The 18,622-nt window shown below is 40.7% G+C and overlaps 1 protein-coding gene across 2 annotated transcripts in view; it reads right to left on the bottom strand.

The window, feature by feature from the left end:
- The window catches only part of LOC306642800 (serine/threonine-protein kinase MRCK alpha-like), a 78,811-nt gene extending 60,416 nt beyond the window's left edge, over positions 1-18,395 (bottom strand). For both annotated transcript variants that reach the window (XM_079108610.1, XM_079108609.1), the window contains exon 1: positions 18,259-18,395. In XM_079108610.1, coding sequence (XP_078964736.1) covers positions 18,259-18,323 — 65 coding nt within the window. In that variant the 5' untranslated portion in view covers positions 18,324-18,395. The remainder of the gene's footprint in view (positions 1-18,258) is intronic.
- Positions 18,396-18,622: the final 227 nt, after the last annotated feature.

Raw genomic sequence — 18,622 nt, 5'->3', positions numbered from 1 at the left:
ATCCGCCATTTGCCTGCCTCTTGCCTATCCATCGCCTGCCTTACACCTATCCATCACCCAACGCATGAGGTTCACCTCTCGATAGTCCAACAATAGTTAGCAAACTGATCGCTGACCACCAGTGGAGCACCAGCTGCCTGCTGTTGCCTGGAAGTTCACTGTTACAGTACCTGCAGGTTTGATTACATGTGGCTGCCACCATTTTGAGAGAACAGCCAGGCCCCCTAGGACACCTGGCAGGACTGACTGAGCCCCATCTCCAGTATCCCTCAGCCCGACCAATCACTCCCTGCCTCTGGGGCCCTCACATCGACTGACTGCTCCCTGCCACCAGGACCCCCAGACCAACTGACTGTGCCCTATCACCGGGACCCCAGACCGACTGATTGCACCTGGCCTCCAGGATCCCACAACCACACCAAACACACCCTATCCCCAGGACCCCTGCCTGACCAACTGCATCCCGCCTGCAGGACCTCCTGCTGACTACGGCCACACCCTGAGCTGCAGCTCCCTATTTGCCAACACATTTCGAAGCCAGAGCGGCCATCTTGAATAATCCTGGAAGCCGTAGCTCCGATCTTTAGGTGGGGCAAAACCCATCCTGAGATGCCTGCTGGAGGCTCGAAGCTCATTGTCAGGTACCTCTCATGCATCAGGCTACTGAACTCTGGGAGGTTTCATTACTATATGACTGTTATATTGTAGATTTTCTTTTTTCTCCTTATTGACAACTCATAGAAGAAGAAATATGATTGGTGAACAAACATATGAATGAATGTTCAAGAGTTCTAGCAATTAGAGAAATGCAAATTAAAACTACACTGAGATTTCATCTCACTCCAGTCAGAATGGCAATTATCAAGAATACAAATAGCAATGAATGTTGGTGAGGATGTGGGAGAAAAAGCACACTCGTACATTGCTGGTGGGACTGAAAATTGGAGCAACCACTCTGAAAGCAGTATGGAGATTCTTCAGGAAACTTGGAATGGAACCACCATTTGACCCAGTTATTCCACTCCTCGGTATATATCTAAAGGAGTTAAAATCAGCATACTATAGTGACTCAGCTACATCAGTGTTTAAAGGAGTTCAATTCACAATAGCTAAGCTATGGAACCAACCTAGGTGCCATTCAACAGATGAATGGATAAAGAAAATGTATGTGTGTGTGTGTATATATATATATGTATATATATATGTATATATATATACACACACATATATATACACACACAATGTATATATATATATGTATATGTATGTGTGTGTATATATATACACATATATTTATATATATAATGGAGAATGAACTTACAACATTTGCCAGCAAATAAATGGATCTAGAGACTATTATGCTATGTGAAGTAAATAAATCTCAAGAAAATCAAAGGTCAAATGTTTTCTCTGATAGATGGAAGCTAACCCACAACAAGGGGGCAGGTTAGGGGAAGAATAGAAGTGCAGTTGATTCGACAATGGGGAGTGGAGGGAAGGTAGGGGAATAAGCAAAAGAAAGACAATGGAATGACTCTGACATAGTTTTCCCATGTACATACATGAAAACAACACAGTGAATACCACCAGCATGTGCATTCATAAGAATGGGACTCTAACTAGAGTAAGATATATTCCATGCTTGTATAATTATATCAGAATGGATTTTGTTGTCATATAGAACTAAAAAGAACCAATAAATTAAAAAAGATGTGGACACAAATGTACATAGCAAATTCTTTCATAGTGGCCAGAACCTAGACATATTCCAGACACCCATCAAAAGTAGAATAATTATTTCATGTATTTACATGAAGAAGAACAACAATGGTAAGAAGATATTGCTATATGTGACAACTTGGATAAATCTCTGAGACATAGAATCAATAGGGGAAAAACAGATGTCCCACAGCCAAACAGTATGGCATTATGGTTCTACTTACATATACTCAGCAGCAGGTGGCCAGAAGAGCAGCTACCTTTGAGAGGATTGATCCCAGGAGAGACAGAGCCTTTTGGTGAGTTGGAAGTTTTTTCATATTTGATCCAGATGATTTTTCCACAGGAATTCACTTTATAAAATGTAATTGTTGTTATAAGTGTAATATTTTCTTTTCGTATTCTTTCTTTTCTTTTCTTTCTTTATTTCTTTTTTTTTTTTTTTTTTTTTTTTTTTTTTTGGTACTAGGGATTGAACTCAAGGGCACATGATGACTGAGACACATCCCCAGCCCTATTTTTTTGTATTTTATATAGTTGCTTAGTACCTCGCCGTTGCTGAGGCTGGCTTTGAACTTGCGATCCTCCTGTCTTAGCCTCCCACACCACTGGGAATACAGGCATGTGCCACCGTGCCCAGCATTTGAATGTGTTTTGTGCCCATTAAAAATAACTTTTATAAATACAATAATACTCCACTATTTTTAGATTAAAAATGTAATAGCATGCTGTGTTGAGAGTGATAGGGGAAACAGGAGACTGACAGGAAGAGGGGATACAACTTGATATGAACTCTTGGGAAATTTTGACATTATCTGCAACAATTACAAATGCACATATTTTTTCACTAAACCATACCACTTGAAAGAATCTATGCTAGGCTTTTCAAGATGGCGGCCTAGAGGGTGGCTGCATTTCATGTTGCTCCAGGACTCAGGATTCAAAAGAGGAGATATTGAGACGCTTGGGACCAACTCAAAGCAGCCGGGTGACTCTCACCCCCTGGGGAGGCATCCCAGATGGGACAGTGGTCCCGGAACGCAGGAAACTTTGTGAAGTAGAACTGCCGGCGAGACGCCCCTCCCCCCGCTGGAGCAGTGAACTCGGACAGCTGGGAGCACCGTAAAGGAGGCCGCTCGACACAGCGCTGGGACTCGGAGCAACCACTGGGGCTCCGGCGGCTGCCCAGGGGAGGAGTGGCGAGGAGAGCTGTGTGGACTCAGGACACCGGGGCCTGCCCTGAGGAGGAGGAGGAGGAGCGTGGCCACTTGGATTTGGAGTGACTGCACCAGAGCTACAGGCGGTTGCCAGAGGAGAAGCCGCGCGGCGAGCTGTTTGGACTCAGAATGACGCTTCTGAACACCGGGGCCTGCCCTGAGGATGAGGACGAGGAAGAGGAGCGCGGCCGCTTGGATTCGGGGTGACTACACCAGAGCTACAGGCGGTTGCCAGAGAAGGGGCTGCGTGGCGAGCTGTTTGGACTCAGAACACTTCTGAACCCCGGGGCCTGCCCAGAGGAGTAGAAGGAGGAGGAGGAGGAGCGCGGCGGGTCCTTTGGACTCGCAGTGACTGCATTAGCGCTCCAGGCGGCTGCTCAGAGGAGAAGGCGAGTGGTGAGTTGTTTGGTCTTAAAGTGACAGCTCCTGAACACAGGGGGGCTGCCTGGAGGAGAAGCGTGGTGGGACGCTTGGTCTTGAGTGGCCGCACCAGAGCTCCGGGCGGTTGCCCAGAGGACCCGTGCTGCGGGTCACGTGGACTCAGAGCCACTCAGAGTGACCACTCCTGAACACCCCGGGGGTTATCTGGAGAAGGAGGAGGAACAGGGAGAGTCACTTCGACTTGGAGTGATTGATTGCCCAGGGCTACGGGTGGTTGGTGGAGGTGGAGGCACGCAGTAAGTTTCTTGGACTCCTAGTGACCCCACCGGAATACTGGGTGGCTGTCTGGAGGAAGAGGCGTGTGGCGGGTCTCTGGGATTCAGAGCGATTGTACAGGGCCCCAGGTGGCTGCTCAGAGGAGGGGCCGCATAGCCAGGCGATTAGGTGCAGAGCAGGGTCCCAGGATCTAGGAGGCTTCTTGGTGGAAGAGCCGCACAGAGACAGGCTTACGGCGGAGCGAAGGTTCCAGGCCTGCGGGCAGATTCTCTGAGGAAGGGCAGCCTAAGGAGAGTCATCTGCAAAGGGTGAGGCTCCCAGGCCCAGGAGGTAGGGCCGGGCCCCTGGGAACTTTGCAGAGGAAGGCAGCCCAGACCAGGCGGTAGCTGTAAATTGAGGGGAACCTCTAGGAGGGAACTGACCAGTGAGACCTCCACACCGGGTGAGTCTTCCCTGCTGGGTGAGGTTTCCCCACAAGGACGGTAAAACCAGAGACTCAGGCCGAAACAGGCCTTGCCTCAGCCCACAGCCTAGGTCCCCTTTGGAAGACCATTGGTCAACAAGTGGAGGCACCTCTGCCCACTAGCAGGGATTATACCCCACCTGAAGGCCACCACTCCTAGAGAGGCAGCTTCCTTGTGGAGCACCGCATTATCAACTTCCTCCAAGACTTCAGCCTACTGAAGGCTAAGGGGGGATATATATAGAAATCTTCAGGGACATTGTAAGTCAATAGAGGAAATCTGCAATATCTCAGCGGTCCTCTGATACCTGAACAATATGAGAAATCAAGGAAAGAAAATGCTGCAAACAAATCTAGATGTTACATCAGTAAAACCCAGTGACAGCATGGCAGAAGAAATGACAGAAAAGGAGTTCAGAATGTACATAATTAAAATGATCAGAGAAGCAAACGATGAGATAAAAGAGCAAATGCACGCACTGAATGATGAGATGAAAGAGCAAATGCAAGCATTGATTGATCACACCAATCCACAGTTAAAAGAGCAAATACAGGAAGCAAAAGATCATTTCAATAAAGAGTTAGAGATATTGAAAAAAAAACAAACAGAAATCCTTGACATGAAGGAAACAATAAACCAAATTAAGAACTCCATAGAAAGCATATCCAATAGGATAGAACACCTGGAAGACAGAACCTCAGACATTGAAGACAAAATATTTAACCTTGAAAACAAAGTTGAACAAACAGAGAAGATGGTAAGAAATCATGAACAGAATCTACAAGAACTATGGGATATCATGAAAAGGCCAAATTTAAGAATTTTTGGGATTGAGGAAGGCCTAGAGAAACAAGCCAAAGGAATGAACAACCTATTCAATGAAATAATATCAGAAAATTTCCCAAATCTGAAGAATGAAATGGAAAATCAAGTTCAAGAGGCTTATAGAACTCCAAATACACAAAATTACAACAGACCCACACCAAGGCACATTATAATGAAAATACCGAACATACAAAATAAAGACAGATTTTTAAAGGCCGTGAGAGAAAAGAACCAAATTACATTCAGGGGGAAACCAATACGGATAGCAGCAGATTTTTCAATCCAGACCCTAAAAGCTAGAAGGGCCTGGAACAAAATTTTTCAAGCCCTGAAAGAAAATGGATGCCAACCAAGAATCTTATACCCAGCAAAACTTACTTTCAAATTTGACGATGAAATAAAATCCTTCCATGATAAACAAAAGCTAAAAGAATTTACAAAAAGAAAGCCAGCATTACAGAACATTCTCAGCAAAATATTCCATGAGGAAGAGATGAAAAACAAAGAAACAAATCAGCAAAGGGAGGAATTATCCTAAAGGAATTGTCAAATAAAGGAGGAAACAAGTTGTGTCAATCAAATAAATAAATAAAATTTTAAAAATGAACCAAATGACCGGGAAACCAAATCATATCTCTATAATAACCCTGAATGTTAATGGCCTGAATTCATCAATCAAAAGACATAGACTGGCAGATTGGATTAAAAAGAAAGATCCAACAATATGTTGCCTGCAAGAGACTCACCTCATAGAAAAAGATACCCATAGACTAAAGGTGAAAGGATGGGGAAAAACATACCATGCACATGGACTCAGCAAAAAAGCTGGAGTATCCATCCTCATTTCCGATAATGTGGACTTCAAGCCAAAGTTAGTCAGAAGGGATAAAGAAGGTCATTTCATACTGCTTAAGGGAAGCATAAATCAGCAAGATATAACAATCATAAACATCTATGCCCCAAACAGTGGCTCATCCATGTATGTCAAACAAATCCTTCTCAATTTCAGAAACCAAATAGACCATAACACAATAATACTAGGTGATTTTAACACACCTCTCTCACCACTGGACAGATCTTCCAGACAAAAATTGAACAAAGAAACCATAGATCTCAATAACACAATCAATAATTTAGACTTAACTGACATTTATAGAATATACCATCCAACCAAGAGCGAATACAGTTTCTTCTCAGCAGCACATGGATCCTTCTCTAAAATAGACCATATATTATGCCACAAAGCTAATGTTAGCAAATACAAGAAGATAGAGACACTAGCATGTATTCTATCAGATCACAATGGATTGAAGTTAGAAATAAATGAAAGAGCAAAACACAGAAACTATTCCAACATCTGGAGATTAAACAATATGCTATTATATGATGAATGGATAACAGAAGATATTAGGAAGGAAATTAAAAAATTCTTAGAGGTAAATGAGAACAAAGAAACATCATATCAAAATCTCTGGGACACTATGAAAGCAGTACTTAGATGGAAATTTATTTCATGGAGCGCATTTAATAAAAGAAGTAAAACTCAACAAATAAACGACCTAACACTACAGCTCAAAGCCCTAGAAAAAGAAGAACAGACCAGCACCAAAAGTAGTAGAAGACAGGAAATAGTTAAACTCAGAGCTGAAATCAATGAAATTGAAACAAAAGAAACAATACAAAAAATTGACAAAATAAGTAGTTGGTTCTTCGAAAAAATAAACAAAATTGATAAACCTTTAGCCACACTAACAAAGAGAAGACGAGAGAAAACCCAAATCACTAAAATTCGGAATGAACAAGGAAATATCACAACAGACAGGATTGAAATACAAAACATAATTAGAAGCTATTTTGAAAATCTATACTCCAACAAAATAGAAAATTTCGAAGACATCAACAGGTTTCTAGAGACATATGAATTGCCTAAACTGAACGAGGAGGACATAAACAATTTAAATAGACCAATTTCAAGTACTGAAATAGAAGAAGTCATCAAAAGCCTACCAACAAAGAAAAGTCCGGGACCAGATGGGTACTCAGCCGAGTTCTACAAAACCTTTAAAGAAGAGCTCATTCCAATACTTCTCAAAGTATTCCATAAAATAGAAGAGGAGGGAACCCTCCCAAACTCATTCTATGAAGTCAATATCACCCTGATACCTAAACCGGACAGAGACTCATCAAGGAAAGAAAATTTCAGACCAATATCCTTAATGAACATCGATGCAAAAATTCTCAACAAAATTTTAGCAAATCTCATACAAAAACATATTAAAAAGATAGTGCACCATGATCAAGTTGGTTTCATCCCAGGGATGCAAGGTTGGTTCAACATCAGGAAATCAATAAACGTAATTCACCACATTAATAGACTTAAAGTCAAGAATCACATGATTATTTCAATAGATGCAGAAAAAGCATTTGATAAAATACAGCACCCCTTCATGCTCAAAACACTAGAAAAAATAGGGATAGTGGGAACATTCCTTAACATTGTAAAGGCCATTTATGCTAAGCCCAGGGCTAATATCATTCTAAATGGTGAAAAACTGAAAGCATTCCCCCTAAAAATTGGAACAAGGCAGGGATGCCCTCTTTCACCACTTCTATTCAACATCGTTCTTGAGACTCTGGCCAGAGCAATTAGACAAACCAAAGAGATTAAAGGGATACGAATTGGGAAAGAAGAACTCAAACTATCCCTGTTCGCTGATGACATGATTATATCTTTAGAGGAACCTGGAAATTCCACCAGAAAACTCTTAGAACTCATAAGTGAATTCAGTAAAGTAGCAGGTTACAAGATCAATGCCCATAAATCCAACGCATTTTTATACATAAGTGATGAATCTTCAGAAAGAGAAGTTAGGAAAACTACCCCATTCACAATAGCCTCGAAAAAAATAAAATACTTGGGAATCAATCTCACAAAAGAGGTGAAAGACCTCTACAATGAGAACTATACAACACTAAAGAAAGAAATTAAAGAACACCTTAGAAGATGGAAAGATCTTCCATGTTCTTGGATAGGAAGAATTAATATTGTCAAAATGGCCATACTACCTAAAGTGCTATACAAATTCAATGCAATTCCAATTAAAATCCCAATTGTGTACCTTACAGAAATAGAGCAAGCAATTATGAAATTCATCTGGAAGAATAAGAAACCCAAATAGCTAAAGCAATCCTTAGCAGGAAGAGTGAAACAGGGGGTATTGCAATACCAGATCTTCAACTCTACTACAAAGCAATAGTAACAAAAACGCATGGTATTGGTACCAAAATAGAAAGGTAGATCAATGGTACAGAATAGAGGACACGGACACAAACCCAAATAAATACAATTTTCTCATACTAGACAAAGGTGCCAAAAATATGCAATGGAGAAAAGATAGCTTCTTCAACAAATGGTGCTGGGAGAATTGGAAATCCATATGCAACAGAATGAAACTAAACCCATATCTCTCACCATGCACGAAACTAAACTCAAAATGGATTAAGGACCTCGGAATCAGACCAGAGACCCTGCAGATTATAGAAGAAAAAGTAGGTCCAAATCTTCACCTTGTTGGTCTAGGATCAGACTTCCTTAACAGGACTGCCATAGCACAAGAAATAAAAGCTAGAATCAACCACTGGGATAGATTCAAACTTAAAAGCTTTCTCTCAGCAAAGGAAACTATCAGCAATGTGAAGAAAGAGCCTACAGAGTGGGAGAATATCTTTGCCAATCATACTTCAGATAGAGCACTAATCTCCAGAATCTATAAAGAACTCAAAAAACTTTACTCCAAGAATTCAAATAATCCAGTCGACAAATGGGCTAAGGAAATGAATAGACACTTCACAGAAGAAGATCTACAAGCAATCAACAAACATATGGAAAAATGTTCAACATCTCTAGTAATAAGAGAAATGCAAATCAAAACCACCCTAAGATTCCATCTCACCCCAATTAGAATGGCGATTATCAAGAATACGATCAACAACAGGTGTTGGCGAGGATGTGGGGAGAAAGGTACACTCATACCTTGCTGGTGGGACTGCAAATTAGTGCAGCCACTCTGTAAAGCAGTGTGGAGATTCCTTAGAAAACTTGGAATGGACCCGCCATTTGACCCAGCTATCCCACTCCTTGGCCTATACCCAAAGGACTTAAAATCAGCATACTACAGAGACACAGCCACATCAATGTTCATAGCTGCTCAATTCACAATAGCCAGACTGTGGAACCAACCTAGATGCCCTTCAATTGATGAGTGGATAAAGAAACTGTGGTATATATATACAATGGAATATTACTCAGCCATAAAGAATGATAAAATTATGGCATTTGCAGGGAAATGGATGAAATTGGAGAATATCATGCTAAGTGAGATAAGCCAATCTCAAAAAGCCAAAGGACGAATGATATCGCTAATAAGTGGAGGATGACACATAATGGGGGGGAGGGAAGGGTTAGTGTTAGGGTTAGAGTTAGGGTTAGGGAGGGGGGCAAGTATGGAGGAAGGAAGTACTGTATAGAGGGTAAAGAGGGGTGGGAGGGGTGGGGGGAAGGGAAAAAATAACAGAATGAATCAAACAACATTACTCTATGTAAATTTATGATTACACAAATGGTATGCCTTTATCCCATGTACAGAGAAACGTGTATCCCATTTGTTTACAATAAAAAAAAATAAAAATAAAAAAATAAAAGTAAACACCAAAAAAAAAAAAAAAAAAAAGAATCTATGCTAGAAATAGAATGTATGAATACAATTATTATTCCTTGTGGCTTTGGCTTTGTTTTTAATGAAGTTGGTTTTTTGTTTTTTGTTTTTTGTTTTTTTTTTTTTAGTTAGCTTTTCCACCACTGTGACCAAAGACTTGACAAGAAAAATTTTAGAGGAGAAAAAAATTTATTTGGGAGCACATGATTTAAGAGGTCTCAGGTCACAGATGGCTGACTTCATTCTTCAAGGCCTGAGGTGAGGCAGAAGATCATGACCAAAGTGTGTGGCAGAGGAAAGCAGCTGGAGACAGGGCAGCAGGAAGCAGGGAGACACGTCCCTCACCACAGACAAAATATATACTCCAAAGGCATGCCCCAGTGACCCACCTCCTCCAGTCACACCCTACCTGTCTATAGTTATTGCCAGTTAATCCCTTTCAGGGGATTAATGTACTAATTAGGTTAAGGCTCTCGTAACCCAATCATTTCACCTCTAAACTTTCTTGCAGTGTCTCATACATGAACTTCTGGTGGACACCTCCTATCTAAACCATAATAATGACTAAATAAATCTTGACTCTTCAACTCAGTGGAGCACTAAACAGCCATATAAGGCTTAAGAAAAGTCTGCCATGTTAATAAATTCATCTCCAATACATTGTTAGATGAAAGAAACAAAAATAAATAACAAGTATATAATGTGCTACCTTTTATGAACAATGGGGAACATAAAGTATATATTTGTATTTGTTTACATTTGCACAAATTTTCTTTGAACAAATAATATTAGAAATGAACAATATTGCTAACCTCAAGGGAAGGGAACTAAGAGGTGGGAGACGACAGCGTAAGGGAGATTATTTGTTCTTTTGTGCCATGAAAATTTTTTATGTATTCTGCCTACTGAATTTTTAAAAATAAATAATGGATGTTTCCAGTTCTGGTGACGAGGAAGTAAACACGCTTAGCTGTCTTTCCCACTGAATGCAGCTCAAACCCTTGGAATGAGGTCAACAGCTCCCTGAGCAGCGTGAAGAGTCCATGGCAGCAGGGGAGAAGAAAGGAAGCAAGGAAGAAGCTAGAACCCAGCTCAGAACAACCCAGCAGTGAGATTCTCAGATTCTTTTTTCCTTTGATATCCCCTGGCCTAAATTCAAAGGCAGCGTGAAACCTGAAAGTGCACAATGGTGAACTTAGAAACCTGCGCACAGCTTGGGGAAGCAAGCATGGGATAAAAAGACTCTAACTCATAACTACTAGGGATGTAGTAGCAGCTCTGATTACTGATGGCCACTTCTGATCACAAAGATGCAAACAGGTAGGTGGCCTTTGTTGTACCTACCCCAATTCTTGAAATCCCCCTCACCTGTGACTGGAGTTACTTCCTTGAGGTTTAATAGGCTAGCACTTTTTCCCTCCCTGAATTTTTTCCTTTTTCCTCTTGTAGGACCCAGTCATTTAAAAAAGTAGAACATTCAGAACAACTTCATATAAGGGGCAAAGTAGAAAGTGGTCATACATGATTAGATGGAGGCATAGGCTCAGAAAAGACCTGAAAAGACCTCAGGTTTACATCTCAGATTGATCCTTAGCATGGAGAAAGCCTCTGACAATCAAAATAGCAAAAACAAGAAGACAAAACAGAAAAAGCAAAGACTAAAGGCAGAGGAGAATCTGAATTCCAGAAATACCACATTATTAGAAATAAATGTCCAGTTTCCAATAACATCCAAAAAAATATCACACAGCATACAAGGAAACCAAAAAGTGTGGTTCATTCAAAGGAAAACTTTCCTTAAGAAAGACCAGATGGAAGATCTGCTATACAAGATTTTAAAATGACTGTCGTAAAGATGTTCAAAGAAATAGGGGAAGGCAAGGAGTAAATGAAGAAAATTACATATGAGCAAACTAAAAACATCAATAAGCAGATTTAAAAAAACTCAAGAGATGTTCTAGCTGTGCAAAGAATAATAACTGATCAAAAATTCACTGGAGTTATTCAAGATAGATTTGAGCAGGTAGAAGGAAGAATCAGGGAAATTGAAGACAGGACAATTAAAATTATTAGATCAAAAGAACACAAAGAAAAAGTATAGAAGAAAAGTGAATAGAGCCCAGGGGTCTGTGGCACAGCATCAGGCAGATCAGCACACACAGTGTGTGAGTCCAGGAAAAAGCCGAAAAAGAAATGGAGATAATGTATTTGAGGAAATAACAACCAAGAACTTCCCAAGTTTGATGAAAGACATGACCACAAGTCCAAGATGATCAGCAACTTCAACTAGGATAAATTCAGAGATATCTACATCAAATTATACAAATCATAATCAAATTACTGAAAGTAAAAGAGAAAGAGAGAATCTTGAAAGCAACAAAAGAAAAATAAACTCACATACAATGAATACTCAGTAAGATTAGATTTCTCATCAGAAAATTTGGAAGTCAATGGGCAGTATGCTGATATACTCAAAACAGTAATTTAAAAAAAAAACCTGCCAATCAAGAATCATATATTCAGAGAAATTGTCTTTAAAATATGGAAGAAATTAACACATTTCCAGATAAACAAAAACTGAGGGAATTCATTACTATTTGATCTGCCCAGCAAAAATTGCTTAGGGAAGTTCTGTAGTATGAAATGAAAGGATGTTAGACTGTAACTCAGAAATATGAAAAAATAAAATCTCAGTAAAGGTAAATACATCATAATTATAGACACTAGTATTATTTTAGCAATAGTTATAACTCCATTTTTTTCTACACGATTTAAAAGACTAACAATATAATTTGCCTAAAAGACAGTATTAGTGTAACATCATGTACAACTCCACATTTTGTTTTCTACATTACTTAAGAGAAGAATGAATTTTTAATACAATTATTAGTTTATGTTTTTGAACACACAGAATAAAGATGTGATTTGATGATATTGGTACTGAAAAGGATAGGGATGGAACTATAAAGGAGCAGAGTATATGTTATTAAAGTTAAATTAGTATAAATTCAAACTAATGGTTTATAATTTTAGGATGTTAAATGGCATCCTCAAGGTAACCACAGACATGAAAAATAGTTAAAATATGGAAGCATCTCAGGATTCCATCAAACTATAAATAGATAAGTAAAATGTGGAAAAGAAAGGTGATTCTGACACATGCTATAATATGAGTGTATCTTGAAAACATTTTGCTAAGTGAACTAAGGCAGTCACGAAATGACAAACACTGTATGTATGATTCCGCTTACAAGGGATCTCTACAGTATTGAATTCACAGAGACAGAAAGCAATACAGTTATTGCTGGAGGGCATGGGGAGGAGAGAATGGGATGTTGATGTTTATTGGGGACACAGTCAATTATGCAAGATGATGAGTTTTGGAGATGGATAGTGGTGATGGTTGCACAGCAATGTGAGTGTTCTTCATACTGCTGAATTGTACTTAAAAATTATTAAGATAGCAAATATTATGTGTGATTTCAATTTGAACAATGGGAAAAGGAGTGGCATGCGGGTGAGTGGACATTTCACAGCTTCAGAGTCTGAATTCAGGTCCTGACTGAGGATGACGGAGCTTCTGATTTTGGTCACCAGAGTTAGGCCTGCCTTCTTTAATCTCTGGAAATACTCTTAAATGTGCTTTCCTGTCAATTATTTTGTTTGAATCCCACAATTACTCTTTACAGAAGGTAGAGTGTTACATCCCCCATTTCAAGGATCAGGAAACTAAAAAGCTATACAGAACAAAATGTGCTGAAAAATATGCAGTGCCCGTCAGCACAATTGGTTGATGATGCCTTGAGTGGCATCTTCAAGCCTTTACCTAGAGCAAGGATTAACGGAAACTGAGGCAAATCTTTATTAGGACAAGGACAGATGAGAAGAGGTACAGAGGGTCATGTATGGAGCTGGAGCTGCAGAACATCATGGAAGCCCTGTTTAAGAGCAGGTGTGATGTTCCGCAGACACTTTTACCAGGACATTCTTGCCAATGTCCACAACAGTCCTGTGTAATAGGAAGCTCAACTCCTCACTGCTTCTAAGAGGCAGATTTGCTCAGTTAGAATCAGGATCTGAGCCCACACAGGAAACTCAGGAACCTGCCCTAATCTCCGGCCCTGAGCTGGCACACAGGGATAGGTCCATCCTTCTGCATCAGGACCACAATTTCATCATAGGAAATATGGCAAGATAAACAGAGGGCTAGCTCTCCAAAGCTCTAAAATCTTGTGTAAGCAGCCGTGTAGACAAGAGGAAGTAAGGTGAAGAAGTGTGTTGCCCAGAGGCTGCCCCATCCAGACCTAAAATGATTAGTACCTGTGTCAAGTTGGGCCTCCAGAACAGAAGATTCTCCAGAGGTGGACATTGCCTTAGTGTGTTCAGGCTGTTATAACAAACTAGCATAGACTGGAAAACTTATAAATAACAGAAGTTTATTTCTCATGGTTTTGGAGACTGGAAAGTCCAAGATCAAGGTGCCAGCAGTTTAGTGACTAGTGAGAGCTCTCTTCCTGATTCATAAACTGCTGTCTTTTTGTTGTATCCCTACATGGTAGGAGGGGCCACTGAGCTGTCTAGAGTATCTTTTATAAAGATATAAGTCCATAAGTCTCCACCCTTATGACCTAGTCACCTCCAAAACCCCACCTTCAAATCCCATGATGCTGGGGATTAGGTTTCAGCATATGAATTGCGGAGGTCACATTCTATCCATAGTATACATTAAGGATCACGTTAGGATGGCAGGCTTAACACTTTTGACTGTCCATGGAATAACAGTAAGGACATAGTTTTTTAATTCATTAATTTTTTAAATATTTTAAAACGTGTTTATATGCAAACACACAATATACAGAAATATCTGTATCCATAAAACAATAAACCTCAGTTCACAGCTTGCTATTTACACTTCATCCCCAATAGTTTCCTCCTATTTCTTTTCCTATTAAGTTTAATATATATCTTTGGCTATACATGTATCCTCAAAAAGCACACTGTCATCTATATGAATGTTTTATTTACATATGTAGCATGTTCTTTAAAACCTTATTGTTTCCTACCTTTGTCATCTAGTTCTTTGCTGTAAAGTTATATGTTGACAAGTCACATGCTGTGCATTCATCTACATGTGTGTACACATGAGTGTATATTGCTTTTAGCAGATATACTGTATTCTGTGGTATGCATCTGTTTAATCTGGGATTCCTAAGAGGGAGCCCTGGGATGCAAGGGCATATGAGGAAGTGGGTGCATGTAGCTCATCTGAGAGATGACCCCTAGAAACCCTATCAGTGCAAGGAGGAGTAGGGCAGAGAGGAAAGGGAGCCAGAAAAGGGTGTGTGATCAGTCAGTTTCCCCAGTGTCTCTTCTGGTGCCTTCAGCACCAGCTAAAGCTCTGGTAAAGAACTGCAGGCAATGGCACAAAAATGGTACCTACTGAGTACTCGAGAAATGAGGGGGCACTAACTGCTTCTGCTATAGCATCTACCACGATTGCTAAGGATCCTCATGTGTGTCCCCTTGGGACTCCAACTGAGAGGTTTTCCAAGAATATGCCCAGGAGCAGAACTGCCTTTCTGCTCCTGCTGTGTTGCAGGAAGACTGCTCTCCTGCAGAGCAACCCTACGAGCACCCCCACCCCGCAGTGCATGGTCTCACCCCCACTACCACCAGAGCCGGATAGCGTCCATTTCTCACCCAGACCATCGGTGGAAGGTATTATCTCACTCTTATATCTATTAAGTATTCGAGTATTTACAGGAGAAAAAAAAAGTTAGATCCTGCCTTCGCACTATACTCACAAAAAAATTACAAACATCGTGAAAAGCAAAAATACAAAAATTTTAAAAACATTTTAAGAAAACAGATACTGTATTCTGTGGTATGCATCTGTTTAATCTTGGATTCCTAAGAGGGAGTCCTGGGATGCAAGGGCATATGAGGAAGTGGGTGCAAGTAGCTCATCTGAGAGATGACCCCTAGAAACCCTATCAGTGCATGGAGGAATAGGGCAGGGAGAAAAGGGAGCCAATGAAAAATGAAAAAAAAAAATTTATGCAAGGCATAAATCGTAAAGGTCAAAACCAGGGAAGACTTGAAGATCTGACTACTTAAAAATTTTTATTTCCATACAGGAAAAGACACTAAAAAATTTTTTTTAAAAAAGTGATGCAGTGGAGGAAAATATGTGTGGCATATATAAAAAGAGATAAATAGACAAGTTATGTAAAATTAAATAAGAAAAGAATAACTCTTTAGGGAAAGGGGTAAAAGCCATTCACAATATTCCAAAGAAGCTTTACAGAAAGGCAATAACAAGTAACAGGTCCTATTTCATGAGCACATGGGGAAAAGTTAGTGAATCCACCAGAGTGCTTCATTTCTTCAGCATCAGATGGACAAAGTGCTCATCAGTGTGTGGGACACAGGCACTTGGAGCTGCTGCAGGTGGAAGTGCAAATCCATCTGTCTTGGCAGGGGCATGTGACTCTGGAGTTACAGACCAAAGCCACATCCACAGAGACCCAGCCACAGCAAGTCTGATCTAGGTTCACATCTCTCCTTGAGAGGTTTGAAGAGTTTAAGCTCAAAATCCCTTCACTAATCCTACTTCTAGTCTTCTAGACATTTCTCCCTGCTCCACAGACCAGGACCTCAATGTCCTCAGGGTTGCAGGATCTTCGGAGTGGCATTAGGCCCCCACACCGTCACCACCACTGCCACGGGTGTACTACAGCCTAGATTGCTGCCCACCTCCGGCCCCACAGTTTCTGGTCAGTGTGAGATGGGACTTGAGAATCAGATGATGCTGACTTGGTGTCTTGTCTGGCCTGTGTGCGTGCTATTTCCTGTCTGGAGTACTCTTTCTTCTGCTCTTGAATAGCACCTGCCAGAGTGAAGGTCTCACATGCAACTGTGTGTTCATGAATCAGGTCTGTCTTCCCCATAGGATGGCTCCAGGACTGTATCTGGTTTTCTTGCCCTTTTATCTTCTTCACGGTCATCACATATTTTTGAATGAATGAATGAATGAATGAAGCACTATGGCAAGAAAACATTAGCGTTCTTGCAAAAACATAGGCAAATGTATTCATAAGTGTGAGTGGAAATGCTTTGAAAAAGATCCCAAAGTATGAACACCAAATTTTAAGTGCCTGCTGAAAAGAGGAGGAGAATAGGTATAGAGGTTTATTTTTTTTAAAGAACTGCATGTTCTTCTATATCCTTAATTATTCCTTGAGTCTTTGAGACAATGATGCATACAATAAACACATACAAGGCATACAATAGAAACCCAGGAACATGACATGAACGACATTTAGACCTCACTATTTTTGTGGTGGTTACACTGCTGATTTTTCTTCTTATGGGGTAAGGAAGTATGTCTGCATGTTAGGACATTTCTAATTACCTAATCATTTCCTCAGGAATTTTAGGAGGTTTTGGAACTCACGTGCCAGTGTGAATGATTTGGATTGGGGAAACCACTTACTCTCCATAGAAATTCAATTCCAGGATCAAAATCCCTATTTAAGCACAGGAATGAAAAGGGAACACAGTATCAAGAGGTAAACTCCTAAACGCTGTTGTGCAAACATCTGTTAAGAAATCCAGCTCAGAGAATCCAGCAAAGAAGAAAAATATGCTGTTGAACTTGTCTAACTCCTTGTGGATCCCAAATGTTTTCATTCCAGAAAACCTGCACTTGATACTAATCAATGTATTTGAGAAGGTATGTGACACTCCTACTTGATTGGCTCCTTCACTTTTTCCCACCCAAACTGAATGCCATCTGTATTCTCAACTAACATTATCCTATACCTGAACATTAACATATTTGGAAAGGAGAAACAGTGGTAATTAACTACTTCCAGTCTGTAAAGTCACTCTGAGAGTTCAAAATTCCAGACATAAAGTATGATAGCGTTTTATGTTAAATATCTAACTGAAGTCAGGTGTGATAGTGCAGCTACCAGCTACTCGGGAGTGAAGCAGGGGGGATTGCAAGTTGCAGGCCAGACTGGGAAATTTAGAAAAAACCCTGTCCCAAAATAAAATAACAGAAGGACTGTGAATATAGTTCAGTGGTAGAATATTTGCCCAGCATGCAAGTAAATCTGGATTCAATCCCCAGTACCACCCCACAACACAAAACAAACAAAAAAAAAAAAAGAAGAAGAAACGGAAAGGAAAGGAAAAAATTATGGAATAACTTAGGTAAGGCTCTGGATAAGAAGGGACTTCTGGTGTCCATCTAGGAGAGACTGAACCATGTGTGCATAATTTCATGCCATTTTGTACAGGTGAGAAATGCAGAAGGGAGCTAATAAGGACTATGAGCTTACACCCCCAATGTGCTCCCCTTGACTTAACCCTAGTCCCACAACCTCTTCTTGGAGGCCTATAATCCCTGCCCAGTGGACCATCAACCTAGCAGTTCACTGTGGGCTCCTACACTGCCCTCTCACAGTGCACATTTGACTGTCTCTTGTCTTTTCCAGGTAGATTCAATCCATTTCAACCAATCCTAAGTCTCAGTCCCAGAGACCAAGGCCACTGGGACAGCCACAAAGATGGGTCAGTGGTAGAGTATCTGTACAAACACCCTGTCAATCCCCCTTCCTGTATAGATCAGAAAGTTGAGGTACAATGACTCACCCAGGGGCACTGAGGAAATGAGCACCGTGCAATAAGCCTGGCCCGTCCGCAAAGGGTTTAGCCATGGAACACACTTGTTCACTGTGTCAAGGTGAGCTGTGCCAAAGTGTAAAACTCCTTCTTTAAACTTTGGCCACTACTGTGGGAGGAAGCTGAACTCATAAGCATGTCCTGGATGCCTTTTGGGTTATCATCGGTGGCTGCTCTTCAGGCTAGACATGCATGCTTGCTTCACCCTGGGTGACCCAGATGAAGCCATTGGTAGCATGCCTGGTCCCGTCACTGTCAGGGATCTGGTTGGGTCATCGGGAAGGAGTCACTCCCTGAACCAGTTCGGGACTCACCCTCTACCATCCTGGCAAAG

Source organism: Sciurus vulgaris (genome assembly GCF_902686455.1).
Source record: "Sciurus vulgaris genome assembly, chromosome: 13".
NCBI lineage: Eukaryota > Metazoa > Chordata > Mammalia > Rodentia > Sciuridae > Sciurus > Sciurus vulgaris.
The sequence above is the reverse complement of the archived record's forward strand: the minus strand, read 5'-3'. Positions and strand labels throughout refer to the sequence as shown.